General features: G+C 47.9%; 5 protein-coding genes across 5 annotated transcripts; all 5 read right to left on the minus strand.

The window, feature by feature from the left end:
* Positions 1-233: 233 nt before the first annotated feature.
* On the minus strand, positions 234-1638 carry ANOM_004537 (NUDIX hydrolase; the record flags this gene model as incomplete). Its single annotated transcript, XM_015549794.1, has 3 exons — positions 234-841; positions 914-1266; positions 1391-1638. 3 exons carry the CDS (start codon positions 1636-1638, stop codon positions 234-236), a joined length of 1209 nt encoding a protein of 402 aa, XP_015408908.1.
* Positions 1639-2183: 545 nt separating this feature from the next.
* On the minus strand, positions 2184-4193 carry ANOM_004538 (putative IMP dehydrogenase). Its single transcript, XM_015549795.1, has 3 exons — positions 3913-4193; positions 3550-3858; positions 2184-3342 (listed from the first exon to the last, which is right to left on the minus strand). Exons 1-3 carry the CDS (start codon positions 4100-4102, stop codon positions 2201-2203), a joined length of 1641 nt encoding a protein of 546 aa, XP_015408913.1. The 5' UTR covers positions 4103-4193; the 3' UTR covers positions 2184-2200.
* A 3878-nt stretch (positions 4194-8071) lies between these two features.
* ANOM_004539 (uncharacterized protein) lies at positions 8072-8881 on the minus strand (the record flags this gene model as incomplete). The annotated part of the gene is made up of 1 exon (XM_015549796.1): positions 8072-8881. The coding sequence occupies one exon, from the start codon at positions 8879-8881 to the stop codon at positions 8072-8074; it is 810 nt and encodes a 269-aa protein (XP_015408911.1).
* Positions 8882-8941: 60 nt separating this feature from the next.
* ANOM_004540 (uncharacterized protein) lies at positions 8942-9184 on the minus strand (the record flags this gene model as incomplete). The annotated part of the gene is made up of 1 exon (XM_015549797.1): positions 8942-9184. One exon carries the CDS (start codon positions 9182-9184, stop codon positions 8942-8944), a length of 243 nt encoding a protein of 80 aa, XP_015408904.1.
* Positions 9185-11484: 2300 nt separating this feature from the next.
* Positions 11485-11971, minus strand: ANOM_004541 (DUF952 domain-containing protein; the record flags this gene model as incomplete). The annotated part of the gene is made up of 2 exons (XM_015549798.1): positions 11485-11607; positions 11687-11971. 2 exons carry the CDS (start codon positions 11969-11971, stop codon positions 11485-11487), a joined length of 408 nt encoding a protein of 135 aa, XP_015408905.1.
* Positions 11972-12916: the final 945 nt, after the last annotated feature.

A 12916-nucleotide genomic window follows, 5' to 3' on the forward strand; every position in this document is an offset into this window, starting at 1 on the left:
CGGTTGTGTGGGTCATGTGATCTTTTGTCGAGGGTTGATCTTGCTTGTGTGGCTGTGGCTGCGTGGCTGGTGGGGCTTGATGGCTATAGGGTTACCTGTTTGGGGTTGGTACAGTACCGGTTCGACTGGTGTATTGTGTAATTTATCGCTATCTTCAAAGTATTTATGAAGGGGTGCATGATGTATGTATAGGGTATGTATGTACATAGATACCGTCGAGCTTTATCAATCAATCATAAACTGCTTCGCTCTTTATCCTCTGAGAAGACGTCTTTCTTCCACCGCACCTCCACTTGTCGGGCTGTCCCCTTTGCGAACTTCACCAGTACAACCCTGTCGGGCTCGCCCTGTCTATCCGTACCTTTCAGTTCTGGCCCAGGATGATCTAATGCAAGAACTGTTCGCCCATCGGACGACATTTTGAGCATCTTGGGGGATATGCACTTCTCTGTCCATGGGGGATTTCCCGTGTGGACAAAATCAACCAGCTCTGCCCGTCGTCTTCTTAACTCGTCCACAGAATTGCCTGTCCGAGGCGCTTGATCTAGGAACTGTGACACAAGATGCAATAAGACAATTTGTGGTGGGAACATAATGACATCCCCACTGCCTGCCAGCCGGAGCCATTCAGATGCAGGTAGGAACCTAGCTTCGGTGACTTCAATACCGCCGTCACTGGTAGGGATCTGGATTTCCTCCCGTTCTCCTTCGGCAGGAAGTTCGCTGAGGAGCGACTTGTCCGACTCAAAAGGCAAGGGCAAAAAGTACAAATACATCTGAGTAGAGTATCGCTTTGGCACATTTGTAGGAGTAATCCATCGTGTGAACGGAATCAATTGCTCTTTAGGACGAATGGTTAGCAGGGGCTAGGGCTATACCACAGTGGGTATTTGAGTCTGGTTGGCATTCGAACCTGTGTCTGGGACTGCGGCAGGATTCTGTTGCTTCAGCCACTCGGTGAAAGTCACTTCGTTGCGATGAATTTTCTTTCTGCCTTCTTCTCTTTTCGATTCCGGGACTACTAGCATCTTCCCGGATTTCTGATCCTTGGCGAGGAGGATACCACTTTCTTCGAAGAGCTCTCGGACGGCGGCATTCCTATACCAGATGGCATCATCATGCCTTTTCGGATCCCCGACTGGTGGGCACTTTCCATCCTGATCAGATAGGTTGCCCCCCGGAAAGACATGAGCTGATGCAAATGACGTAGACGTTTTGACGCGATGAAGCAAAAGTACTTCGTTTTTAGGTGAGATTAGTACTATACTAGGTTTCATTAGCTAACCCCTCGCAAAGACATAGTTACATATAGCGACATCCAGATGCATGGGCATCCTGACGGTTCTATACTGAAATACTCTGGTGATGATAGATAGAACGGCTAACCAACCTTGAACTCGGCCTTGCGATTGATGGTTGTGGCTTCGGCTTGGGACCATCCTTCTGCGATGCCATTGTTCCAGACGCGGAGATGCTTTGAGCTGTTGCAATGGATGAATTCTCTCTTACAGCATGCTCTTTGATATAATGAGGATTTGTAGGCCGGCGGTGTATAACCAGTAATGGGGTTCGAGCAAGGGTCAGCCGATAATGGAGACACTTGTGTATTAACCGGGGCATTGACACATGAGGAGTCATGGCTGAAGCAGCGAGGTGTACCGGAAGAGCTTCCTTTTTCAAAGAAGGGACGTGAATAATGATTGAGTATTACCGGAGTACCACCACATCGTACTATTAGTACCTGACTGGCCACTAGGGAGTAGTATGTGCTAAAGTTGAGGAGTTCCGGGGACTGGAACCTAGGCTCATGCATTGCCGTGCAGGTCAGGTTTACCCCGCCCGAAACGCGGTCGCTTCAGGCCTAGACGATCGCCAGTCTCCGAGAACCTTACGACTCTACTCTTACAACTTCCACCACTGGGGGTCAAATACTAGTACTACGCCTACAAAAGGGTTTCAAGAACAAGAACGTAGATGTTTCATCAACATGGAATACAACCGACTCCATTATGAATTGAATTGGTGAATGGAATGATCTTGACCAACAAGAAAAGCAATATCCACGCATCTAACTCCAGAACCTCATACCCAGACTTTTTTCCATTTATTGTGTTTCATGCAAGCCATGCGACATCATGCAAATATATCCCGAATATCAGGATAGCTCATAACGAGAATATTAAACGTGGGCGTTTGCGATTTAAGAGTAGAGCTTCTTATCGAAGCTGTGCAGACCGTGGACGTTACCCTCGGCCATGGCACTGGCGCTTCTCATTTCGAATCGGACGGTACCATTGTTAACACCCTCGTGGAGAGCATCGAGACTCTGCACACCGATATCCTGCAGAGAGTGCTGCACACCGGCAACAAGGTAAGGAACGAACTTGGTGACAGAGCCACGGTCAAGGACAGAGCCCGCAACACCCTGAGCAACAAGGACGCGGTCCTTCTCAGAGAAGTAACGGGCAGTACCGGCGTTGCTAGCCTTGCTGTCCTTAGAGCCGGCGCCGGCCTTCTTGTCCTCCATGGCAGCGATACTGCCCATACCACGGTAGGCCTTGACAAGCTGGCCCTCGTTGCTGACGAAGTACTCGCCGGGAGACTCAGTGGTACCGGCAAGGAGACCACCCATCATGACAGTCGAGGCGCCCATGGCAAGACCCTTGACAATGTGGCCAACATTCTGGACACCACCATCAGCGATAGTGGGAACACCGAAGCGAGCAGCGAAAGAAGAAACGCTGCGGACGGAGATAGCCTGAGGACGACCGACGGCCATGACTTCCTGGGTAATACAAGCACTGCCGCTGCCCATGCCAATTCTCAGGCCATCGGCACCGGCTGCAATCAGAGGTGCAGCTTGCTCCCGAGTCACAACATTACCAGCAATGACGTCAATATCGGGGTGAGTCTTCTTGATGTACTTGATCATCTCGATCTGGTACATACTGTTGCCCTGGCTGCTATCCAGAACAACAATGTCAAGGCCAGCATCAACAAGCAGTTGAAGTCTGCGCTTATCTTCCTCACGAGTACCGATAGCAGCAGCGCAGATCAGTTGCTTAGACTGAGGAAGTTTAGACGCGAGAGGGTAGTGAAGATTCTTCATCAAATCACTGCGAGACAGCAGAGAGACCAGGTTACCATCCTTGTCCACAATGGGCAGCTTTCCCTTCTTCGAGGAACGGAGGACTTCGTTGGCCTCGGCGAGGGTGGTACCAGCAGGGGCGGTGACAAGGTCAGTGGACATGATAGCAGTGACTGGGTCGTCGAGGTTGGGGTGGAACTGAATGTCCCGGGAGGTGACAATTCCAACAAGTTTAGACCGAAGGTTTCCGCTTTCTGTAGACACATCCAAGTTAGACAGTGTTATTTTCACACAAGTTTCATAACGACTCGGGAAAATATGAACATCAGATAAATCTGTTTCTCTACAACGCAACTCTCGTCGCTCCAGTGGAACGAAAGTTATAATGAAGATAGACGAAAATCATCACACGAAATATTCTAGGGCGGGCGAAGACGATAAAAAGAAAAATGGATGCTTACCGGTAACTGGGAAGCCACCGAATCCCCACGTGCTCTTGAGCTCCTTGGCTTCTCCGACAGTAGCCTTAGGAGAAAGAACAACGGGGTCCAAGATGAAGCCGTTCTCATAACGCTTCACCTTCCTCACCATCTCCGCCTGGTCTTCAGGCGAGCAGTTGTGGTGAATTATACCCAGGCCACCCAGAAGAGCCATGTGGATCGCCATGTTGTGTTCGGTGACGGTATCCATAGGAGAAGAGAGAAGAGGGGCCTTCAGGGAAACACGCTTGGTGACCGGGGTGTCCAAAGTGACATCTGACGCAGGGAAGCCTGTCATAGACATGAATAACTGCAAGTTATGGACGGTTCAGAAATCGTCCTTACCGATGTAACCAGGCAAGATAAGGAAGTCATTGTAAGTCAATGCTCCGTGCTTGTCCGAATCGAGCAAGGTATCAACATCAAGACCATCTCTGGAGGTATAATCCTTCTCCAGAACTTCGAGGGCCTTGGTGTGGTCCTGGATCTCAGCCTTCATGGCCCGGCCAAGTGCATCACCGTTAGAGATGGGCATTTTGAAAGAAATAAGACTCTACGGTTTAAGTAATAACACGTAGAGATCAAATAGAGATAAAAGATAATCAACAGATCGTGACAAACGTTCTGTTGATGGAGAAAGTCTTCCTTTCCCAAAGGAAAGAAAGAAGAAAAAAGAAGAAAAACTCGAGGAGCAAAAAATTGGCTTTTGTATCTTTGCCGCACAAGCTAACGATTCTTTCAGAAAATTCCGGAACAGGTTTAGTGGACCCACCTAACCCTTTTGCCATTAGACTGATTGGCTGATAAACGAAATCTCTTATAAGGCGGTGAGAGGGGGGGGGTGGCATTAGATCTGCTGAGGTAAGCTGTACTAATCACTGAATTTTCTTGCCATTGTCCCAGAGGGGCATAGATCGTGTGTCGCGCGTGCGAGTCACAGGTGTGAACTTTGAAGAGCCATCATTAGCTGCATCTAAATAGACAGATAAGAGTCGAGCTGGTTCTCTAGCACTAGTGAACGGTTCTTGTTTAGAAACTTTGCGACTTTTCCTTTCCTTTTCCTTTCCGGAACGGGACTAGCTCAGGGCCGCTTTTACTCAGTGATTACTCCCGGAATATACATGTGCTGAGCACTCCCCAGAGTATTGAATCAGTGCGCCGGAGCGATCTGGGATCAATTTCAGAGCCAACCTATAATTGCTTAGCTAAGCCAACTACTTCAGATAACGTAGCCGGTAAGCGACCCGCACCCCAACCGCCATATGCAAAAATGAAATAGTCAAAAAATCATTAATTTTGATTTCTATATAAAACTGAATAGTCCTATTGATTCGGGTAGTGTATAATTTTATAGCCCTGCATATCATAGCCAGAATATTTAGATAGGGTATACCTGGGAGCCGATTCAGGAGACAGAATTCTATCTGTCTGTGTAGCTTTTTCTTAGTATCTAAACTCTTCACTGCCATACAACCAGACACCATCTTTATTGCACCATTTTTGCAACTGGACGCACCTTCAATATTTCACACTCCTGACGAGCACGAATGGAATCTCCTCTACTGAACTCTTGTTTTGGGATTGGTCTTCCCTTCTGTCTATAAGATTTACCTGTCCTATCTCCCGTGAGTTTGGCCGATTCCAAAGATTAACAGGTTTTCGATGCTATCTATACACTCGGAACCCGCTCCCAGGAACTCTAAGAAGAGGTTAAGAAAGTGTATTGCCTCGCTGCTGGCCCTGTGGACTTTGTAATTCTTTTAGAATAACCTGCGCCTAACCATGATTATACTGATAACTTTAAGAAATTCGTTCGATCCTACCAGACCTTACAAGCCGTAGACGAGCTAGTCAAGTTTCCTACAATGGAGCGCGGAGTATTCATACTACTTCTATACTTGATACATTCTTACTTAAGCCCGTATCTACACAAGCTCTTCCAACTGACTCACAGATTTTGAAAATCAAACAACCACAAGTCACCATATGCTGTTGGAGTGGCGAATACCAGAACAGAAATCTCTCCCAATTCCAATCAAGGAATATTAGTTTTTTGCGATGCGTCCCATTGTACAGCTGAATGGGAAAGATCACAGTTTATCACTCTTTCTACCCTACAACAGCTATTTGTTACAGCTAGTGCCAGCCTACTTTATATATTCTCCTCGCTTCTCACTTCGCTGCCGTCTTTTTGAAGCTACGGCACCCTCAGGAACCTCGAGAATAGGCCCTTAATATATTAAAGGAGGCCGCCAATCCCCCCACATGGAACAAGAATCTATCGTTTAAAGCTGCCGAATACTTTCTTCGCCGTGCGTTGCTGATAATTTTTGGCTTTGAGAAAACCAGTTCTATCCGCATTTGAACTAGAACAACAGTTTCCCGAGTCTGGAGAGTTAATATCTTCACTCTTGTTAGTTATCTGTTGACCATATTCTACTAAAACGGGGCACTTCTGGTAGTAAGGGCCACGTTACTGTGGTAGAAATACTTTTCCAAAACTCTAGAATTCCAGAAATAGCTTTCGCAGCTTCTTGATCTCTGGAATTAACACAGCATCTTCTATCCTAGCTCATCCAACTTTAGTACAACAGAGCTTAAGAAAACTTTACTATTTTTTTTTTTTTAAAAAAATTGATGAGCCAGCAATACTGTCAGTCTGTTCAAACGGTTAGACTAAGAACACTTTGCAGGAAATACGTCTTTAGCTTAATAGTAGAGAACTGAGAGCCATCTATCGAAAACCACCGACTTATCTGCACATCTTTAAAAGAACCTAGAATTGCCAGAGCGCATAGCCTGCCCACTCTGGCCTGCTCTACAGAATAAAAATTAGGAATTCCTGCGGAAATATATCGAAAATCTCGAAGAAAACTGTTAATTTTATAAACGCAATACCTGCCTATCTAGACGGGATCCCCGGACAGTTCGATCGCGAGGAGCAGCCATCTTATTCAATCATGGATCTACCCTGCAGCAGATTTATCCTTGATCAAGTTATAGATCTACTAAAGGCCCGCGTTAATTAAAAACGCTCGTGTTCGGTACTCGTATATAAGGTCATCGCCCAGGGTGAGTTGATTGGATTATTCGAGAAATACACAGATATAGAGTCGGATAATACGCTGGAGCATACTCGTAAAGCTCCGTCTATATTACAACAGCACCTGAGCTCCCTGCAAAATGGGATTTATATCATCTATACCATGCGTGGAGAACATGAGAGCGCTGAAAGTCTATTGTTGCATAAGGTCTAAATTCTCAGTAATATAAATATAAGGAAGATGGAGGGCTTATGGCAGCCTACAAAGTAATGAGAGCGGTAGCGCAAGAAGTATCTGATCAAGACACAGACAGCTCGGATAGGGCACCGCAGAAATGAAAGAGGTCTACCTTTTCCTGGATAGCTTTCGCACCGGGTATACAGCGATGATTTGAAGTGACGCAAAAGAAACGCGTAACCAACTCACTAATATGGTCAAATCCAACTAAAAGGCTCGAACTTGTGGCCGCTTTTCTTTTTGATGCATTGGAAATTTGCTACGACCCAGAGACACTCAACAACAACGATGCCGAATTGATAGGAAGCGGGCGTCTATGCCATTTCCCTCGGCGTGAATACAAGAAACGTAGTATCGACACGCTGTGTCAGTCGTTGCATTATTATATTTCAATAGAGAATCTGGTAACAACAGCCCAGAAGAATAATCCAGTGGTTTAGCGTGCTTTTAACCAATGCTTCTAAAACGATCGACGAGTAAAAAAATTGCGCCATTTTTGCAACCTAGTGTATGAAAACGTTAGAATGATAAGTATCTGACAATACTAGACGGTAAGGGAAAGAAATAATGTTGCAATCTAGGAAAGTAAGTTGGAATTGAATAAAAATCTTAGGTTTCCACAGATGATTCTTTCAATGTTACCCGCCATGGGGTTTTGACGGCCGATGTCGCAGACGCCGCGCTTTGTGATGCGCGCGACGTCGAAGACGGTCGTGTTGGCTTCGGTGATGGGGTAGTAGTAGGTTGTTGTGTTGAGGGTGCTGGGGTCGCAGGTTGCAGTGGCTGGGGTGATGAGGGCGAGAGAGGCAGCCAAGGTTGCGAGTGTGACAGACTTCTTAGTGATGATTGAGAAAGAACGAGTGGATGATCAAATGAGATGGGGTGGGATAGAGTAGGGTAGGATAGGATGGCGTGCTGTATGTGCGGTTTATACACGCTGAGGGAGACCTATGTATCTTAGATAGTATCATCGGCAGGGGGACCAGGGTTGTTCCTGTGCGTACGTACACTTAGTATATCTCCTACGCAATCGTATGCAGGGGTGCATGAGCCATGATGAGTGAGCCATAGTTAACCATCAGAGTATGTCAATGCAGTGATTACGAAGCTTGAAGATTAGAGGGATATCGAATTGTGGAACCGATTGATCAGGTTACCAATCCCCGGTCATGCATTCTCGCAAATAGTTACAGCTACATCATCCCACAAGATATTTCCGAGAACTAGATACATTGCTTCTCACCATAACCAGGAGGAAAAGGGGCCGGTGCAAAGTTGTGTATTTCACAGTCTGACTCGCAATCGGTTTCACATCTATTCGCATGACGGCGAAGGCTCAGTATACCCCGGGCATCCAGGTGGTCCAGCCAGGTACAGTACCAATCTAAAAACTCGGGGATCGAGTCAAACCGCGGCTTGCGCCCGTACAGGACTAGAGGAGTAAGGTAGCTCACCGGCTCGGCGTCGAGAAAGACCACCCGCCACCCCCAATCGTGGATATTTGGGGCATCAGGGATATTATCCTTGTTCTCATCTGCATCCACCCGATGACGGCAGTAGAGATAGGTACTATACCACTGAGGATATTCATCGACATAGCCGGTGCCAGTGATCACGCCGGCCTTTACTTCCAGATCGTCGACCTCAAGATTGGGGGCAATCAGGGATTTATTAACCAGATCCGAGAGCTCGTCATCCTCCAGATTCTCCCGCACGCGCGCGCACTCTTCCTGGACCAGCTCGTAGTACCGCTCGGGCTGTGTCTCGGCCAAGTCCGCCTCATGGACTCCCAAAACCTCAAGCCCGGCCTCAAACGGGGCGATTCCGGCGCGGCGGAAGTCTGGATCCACAACCGCGTGAGCGTATTTAAGAAACACCCCCAGCTCGTGACATTTCGGAATCGGCCCGGGCGCCTCCTCGCCAGTCTCGGCGGCCCACTCCTCTGCCTGCTGCTGGAAGACCTCCTGCAAGGTCTCCAAAAACAGCTCGCGCGCTTTGTCCGTCCGCAGTCGCGGTGGATGGATGCCGTCCATTGCAAAGGGAAATGCGTCCGACACTCCGGGGATATCTTCCAGACGCCGGGTCTGGCGCAGTCAATTTTCTTTCTGTCGTATTTCGGGATCGGCATCCTCGGACGCCTCGTCCCAGTCCAGCGCATCAAAATGTCGGCAGTACGAGGCCATCTTGCTCATTCGCTGTTTGTCGGTCAGCAGCCCCCGGGCTTCGATCTCATGGATGCGATCCTGGATGAAGGTCCAGTTTGCCGCGGCCATCCGGTCGCGGAATCGGTCCAGAGCCTGCCTCATGCTCTGTTCTGAGTCCACTGGAGGTGGCATTCTTGTAAAGAAACTTGTGGGAAAGCAAGTGGCGTGTAAAGTTGTTCTTTGTTTTCACTAGGAGCCTGCAGGCTTTTAGCAGAGGTGTTGCGAAGGAAAGTTCTCGGGGAGAAATAATCTATAAATGGAGGCGAGGCAAGCACGTGTTTGCACCCACTACTAGGTTTTTCTGTTTTGAATTTGTTGATTCTATTTTTCTAGTCATCGTTATATTTATTCTATTCTGAAGTTTTTTCTCTTCTCTTTCTCTTCTCTTTTTTTATTTTTATTTTTTATTTATTTATTTTTTCCCCCACGTTACTCAGTACCTTTCTTCTAAAATATAAAATCTACCTTGAGTCGTTGACCTCTGCCATAGCTCTTTGAAAGAGACCTTTCAAAGGATTAAGTATATGATTCAATGTTGCAACTGGCACAGTAGAGTATTTATCTGCCACCAATCCAAACCCTTCACCTCAAGCGCTTTCCCTAAGGAAAATGGTGAATATTCCTAACAAATAGTCAACACGAAAGGGATCCCAGTATATACAACAGAATGAGGCCCTTCCTGGTGGGAAGGTTATGAGACTAGGAGCTGTTTGCCAAGGTAGAACGTCACGCAACTATGATTCCCAGACCACACAAAAATCCCGCCATAGTACTCCACGTCCTCGATGGGGTGATCACAGTCTTGCAGGAACTCATCCATCCACGTCTCACAGGGTTGGGTCATCAAAAAGTCCGAGCGGGGGTCGCATCCGGCCTGGTCGGCCGCCCAGGCCGAGCTTGCGATGAGGTTGGTATTCGGGTGCGTCCAGATGTGTGGATCATCATCAACGTGCAAGGTGTTTCCGTTGCACAGCCCCAGACGCGCCACTTGGTACTCCTCCAAGGTGAAGCTCTGATGCTCGTGGTCGGTCGTGAGGAAACAGGCCGGTCTCGTGTCTGGGGGTATCGTGGGTAAGGAGGTCGCCGCCGTGGAAGTCGTGCTACTTGTGGTAGTGGCGGCAGTACTGCTGGTGGTCCCATATCTGGCAGGGAATGGGGCCGGCCCGTCTTGGATGTCACAGTCCGTGCAGGCGTCCAGCTCGGAGTCCAGGGGACATCCTAGGACCTCCGTATACACCCGGGCGTCTAGGAAGCTTGTCTCCGGGAGCTCCGCCGCGCGACGGAACAGATTAGGGGTGTGCAGCTCGGGAGTGCTTATGGAGGCATTCCGGGGAGTGTCATCGGCCATTTCCTTGCCTCCAGCATCCTCGTCTAGGAGAAGAAGATCGTGCTTTCGGCGATGGGGGAACAAAGTTCCTGGGCTCGGAGGTTCATCATAATGAGATGGCTGCCATCTGACTGGGGAACCACCGCCTTGGGCGTTACAATCGTGTAGGTTACTCCAGCCTTGACCAAGGAGAGCTCCCACGAGCCCAGGGGGAAATCACCCACATAGATCTTCTGCCCTGGTCCCGATGGAGTATTACGTAATGACTCCTTGTAGGAAGGGGGAAATTGGGGAGGTAGATTCGCCATCACAGGAACGTAAACTGGGGGCGTTTGTTGCAACCCGGCTGGGTCCCAACTCAGAGTATGAGCCCATTTGCGATCCGGATACGCTGGGTCATCGAACCATAGGTCCCAGGCCTGAACGTTCTGAAGTCCTGCCTTACTGACGGCACGAGCATCCCCGTCAGTCATCCGATTGACCAGAATGAAGCTCGGTCCGTATGCTTGGACGCATTTCTTATTGCAGCTCATCCACTCGCTGATGCAATAGTCGGGCGGAAGGGCTTGTCCTGAAGAGCTGGAGACCTCAACACCTGTAAATAGACGATTCTTTGAAGTACGACGGCGTTGCTTGTTTTGCTGCCACCCTCTTAGAAAACTTACATAGGGACCATGAAGTTCTAGGATTTTTGGGCATCAGTGCGGAGAATGTCATATCTCTTGCATCCGATAGCCACAGACCTTTGAAATCCGTCAAACTCTCACACAACTTTCTGACCTGGCTCCTGACGGTTAAGATGCCCGGATTCGGTCACGAAATCACCAAGAGCTTATATAAGGCCATAGTCGACAAGCAACTTTTCGCTACGGGTGTATCCTATTGAGCTTCGCCATTCCGTATGTTTTGGGCAGTGGTCCTTGATCTGCTGGCCTCCCTGTATCTAGTATAGCACCCTGCGCGCCAATGAGACTTCTGAAGATATGCTTCTAGTATGTATAATTTATACTACGCGTTGCATTTCCATTGCTTTAAGAGGCAAATGAAGCAAGGAGAAGTTGTATTTATTTTTGCAACGTAGCAAGCAGTAGCTTAAAATACCCTCTTAATACACAAGCCATGGCGTCGCTTGTGAGAGAGCATGATCCCATCCTTTCTCATTGATCCAAATGGCGATGCTCTCCACCTCATCCTTCCCTAACTTGAGATCATTGTACAGATGCTGTGGCTGGAATCAACAAACATTGTCTGCTAGGTATACTTGCAAGAAAGAACCAGAACTGGCAATCCTTGCGGTTTGGACTTACCGGGAACAAGCCCTCTTCCGGTCTCGGCCCGCATACGGTGCCCTCGGGATTTTCCCATCGGAGATTCTCAGCTACACGCTCGTACGGAATCCGGAGAACATAAACAAGGGGTTCATCTTTGAAAAATAACTTCAGCGTGTTCGGCACCTGAAATGCAGTGGAGAGGTGGATGAAACCTGACTGTTGGTCGAGTGCACTGACGGGGAGTTGCTCTGGGAGCGGTTCTCGGACGGGCGCTGTGGACGGCACAAGTTTATAGACATAAAAAGGCGTTTTGTCCGTCATTTCTCTGGTTAAGCGTTTGACTCGCAAGTTCAGAACGGCAGGTGAAACGTAGATGGATAGTAGTATGTTGTTTTACCTGTTGAAATCGAATACTGGGGACTGGCCGGCGATCTAAAATGATAAGATCGGGAGTTGGTGGAACCGCAGTGATTCAGTCAGTCTTACCTAAGTGGAGGGTGATTAACTAACTAACTCACCACTTCCCAAGGTTTGATTATAGCATTTATGGAGTAAACCCCTCCTGGGAGTCACCTGAGTGCTATATCAATCCCTGGATTAATTGGCGATTGAATTTGGAGGGAGATTGGTTAGGACAATCAGGTGCTCCTGGTAACATATAGAATAATTGCAAAGTGCTCCGCGCTCCGCAATGAAGTACCTTGGGCATATTCTATACCAAACCCCTGGAAAATCATCGATTTACCATGACTTGACCCAAAAGTGTATACTGTTGTAGCACAGTTTTACATCGATCTAGTATGTGTCGTCCAGACATTTGGAGCGCTAGATCCTATTTGGAGCACATTGTACATACATATAGATTGTGTTTTAATTGCAAGCTTGTGTCCTATCCTATAGAATCCCATCTTTACTCCGTACTCTGTACAGATTTAATTATAACAGAGCTCAGGTTGAGTTACGATCTGACATGTGACGAGTCCTGCCCACGTTCATTGTCCTTGCTGCATGGTGAAAAAAAATGCCGATGGTGGGTCAGTGATGGACTGGCAGGAAGCGTGGCTCGATGATAGACTCGTCACTCACAGGTGTACATAGCCTTGTACAGTTTAGAACTTGGCCTGTATTCAATTAAGCGTCCTTACTATGTGCATCACGCGAAACGTGTTATTTGAGTCAGTATTTGTACTAGTAACCAAACCATTCCTTCGATTTTTCTTTTCTTTTCTTTTCTTTTCTTTGTATCTGAAGGGCCTGACGGTGGCA

This window comes from Aspergillus nomiae (assembly GCF_001204775.2).
Source record: "Aspergillus nomiae NRRL 13137 chromosome Unknown contig00064, whole genome shotgun sequence".
In the NCBI taxonomy this organism is placed as follows: domain Eukaryota; kingdom Fungi; phylum Ascomycota; class Eurotiomycetes; order Eurotiales; family Aspergillaceae; genus Aspergillus; species Aspergillus nomiae.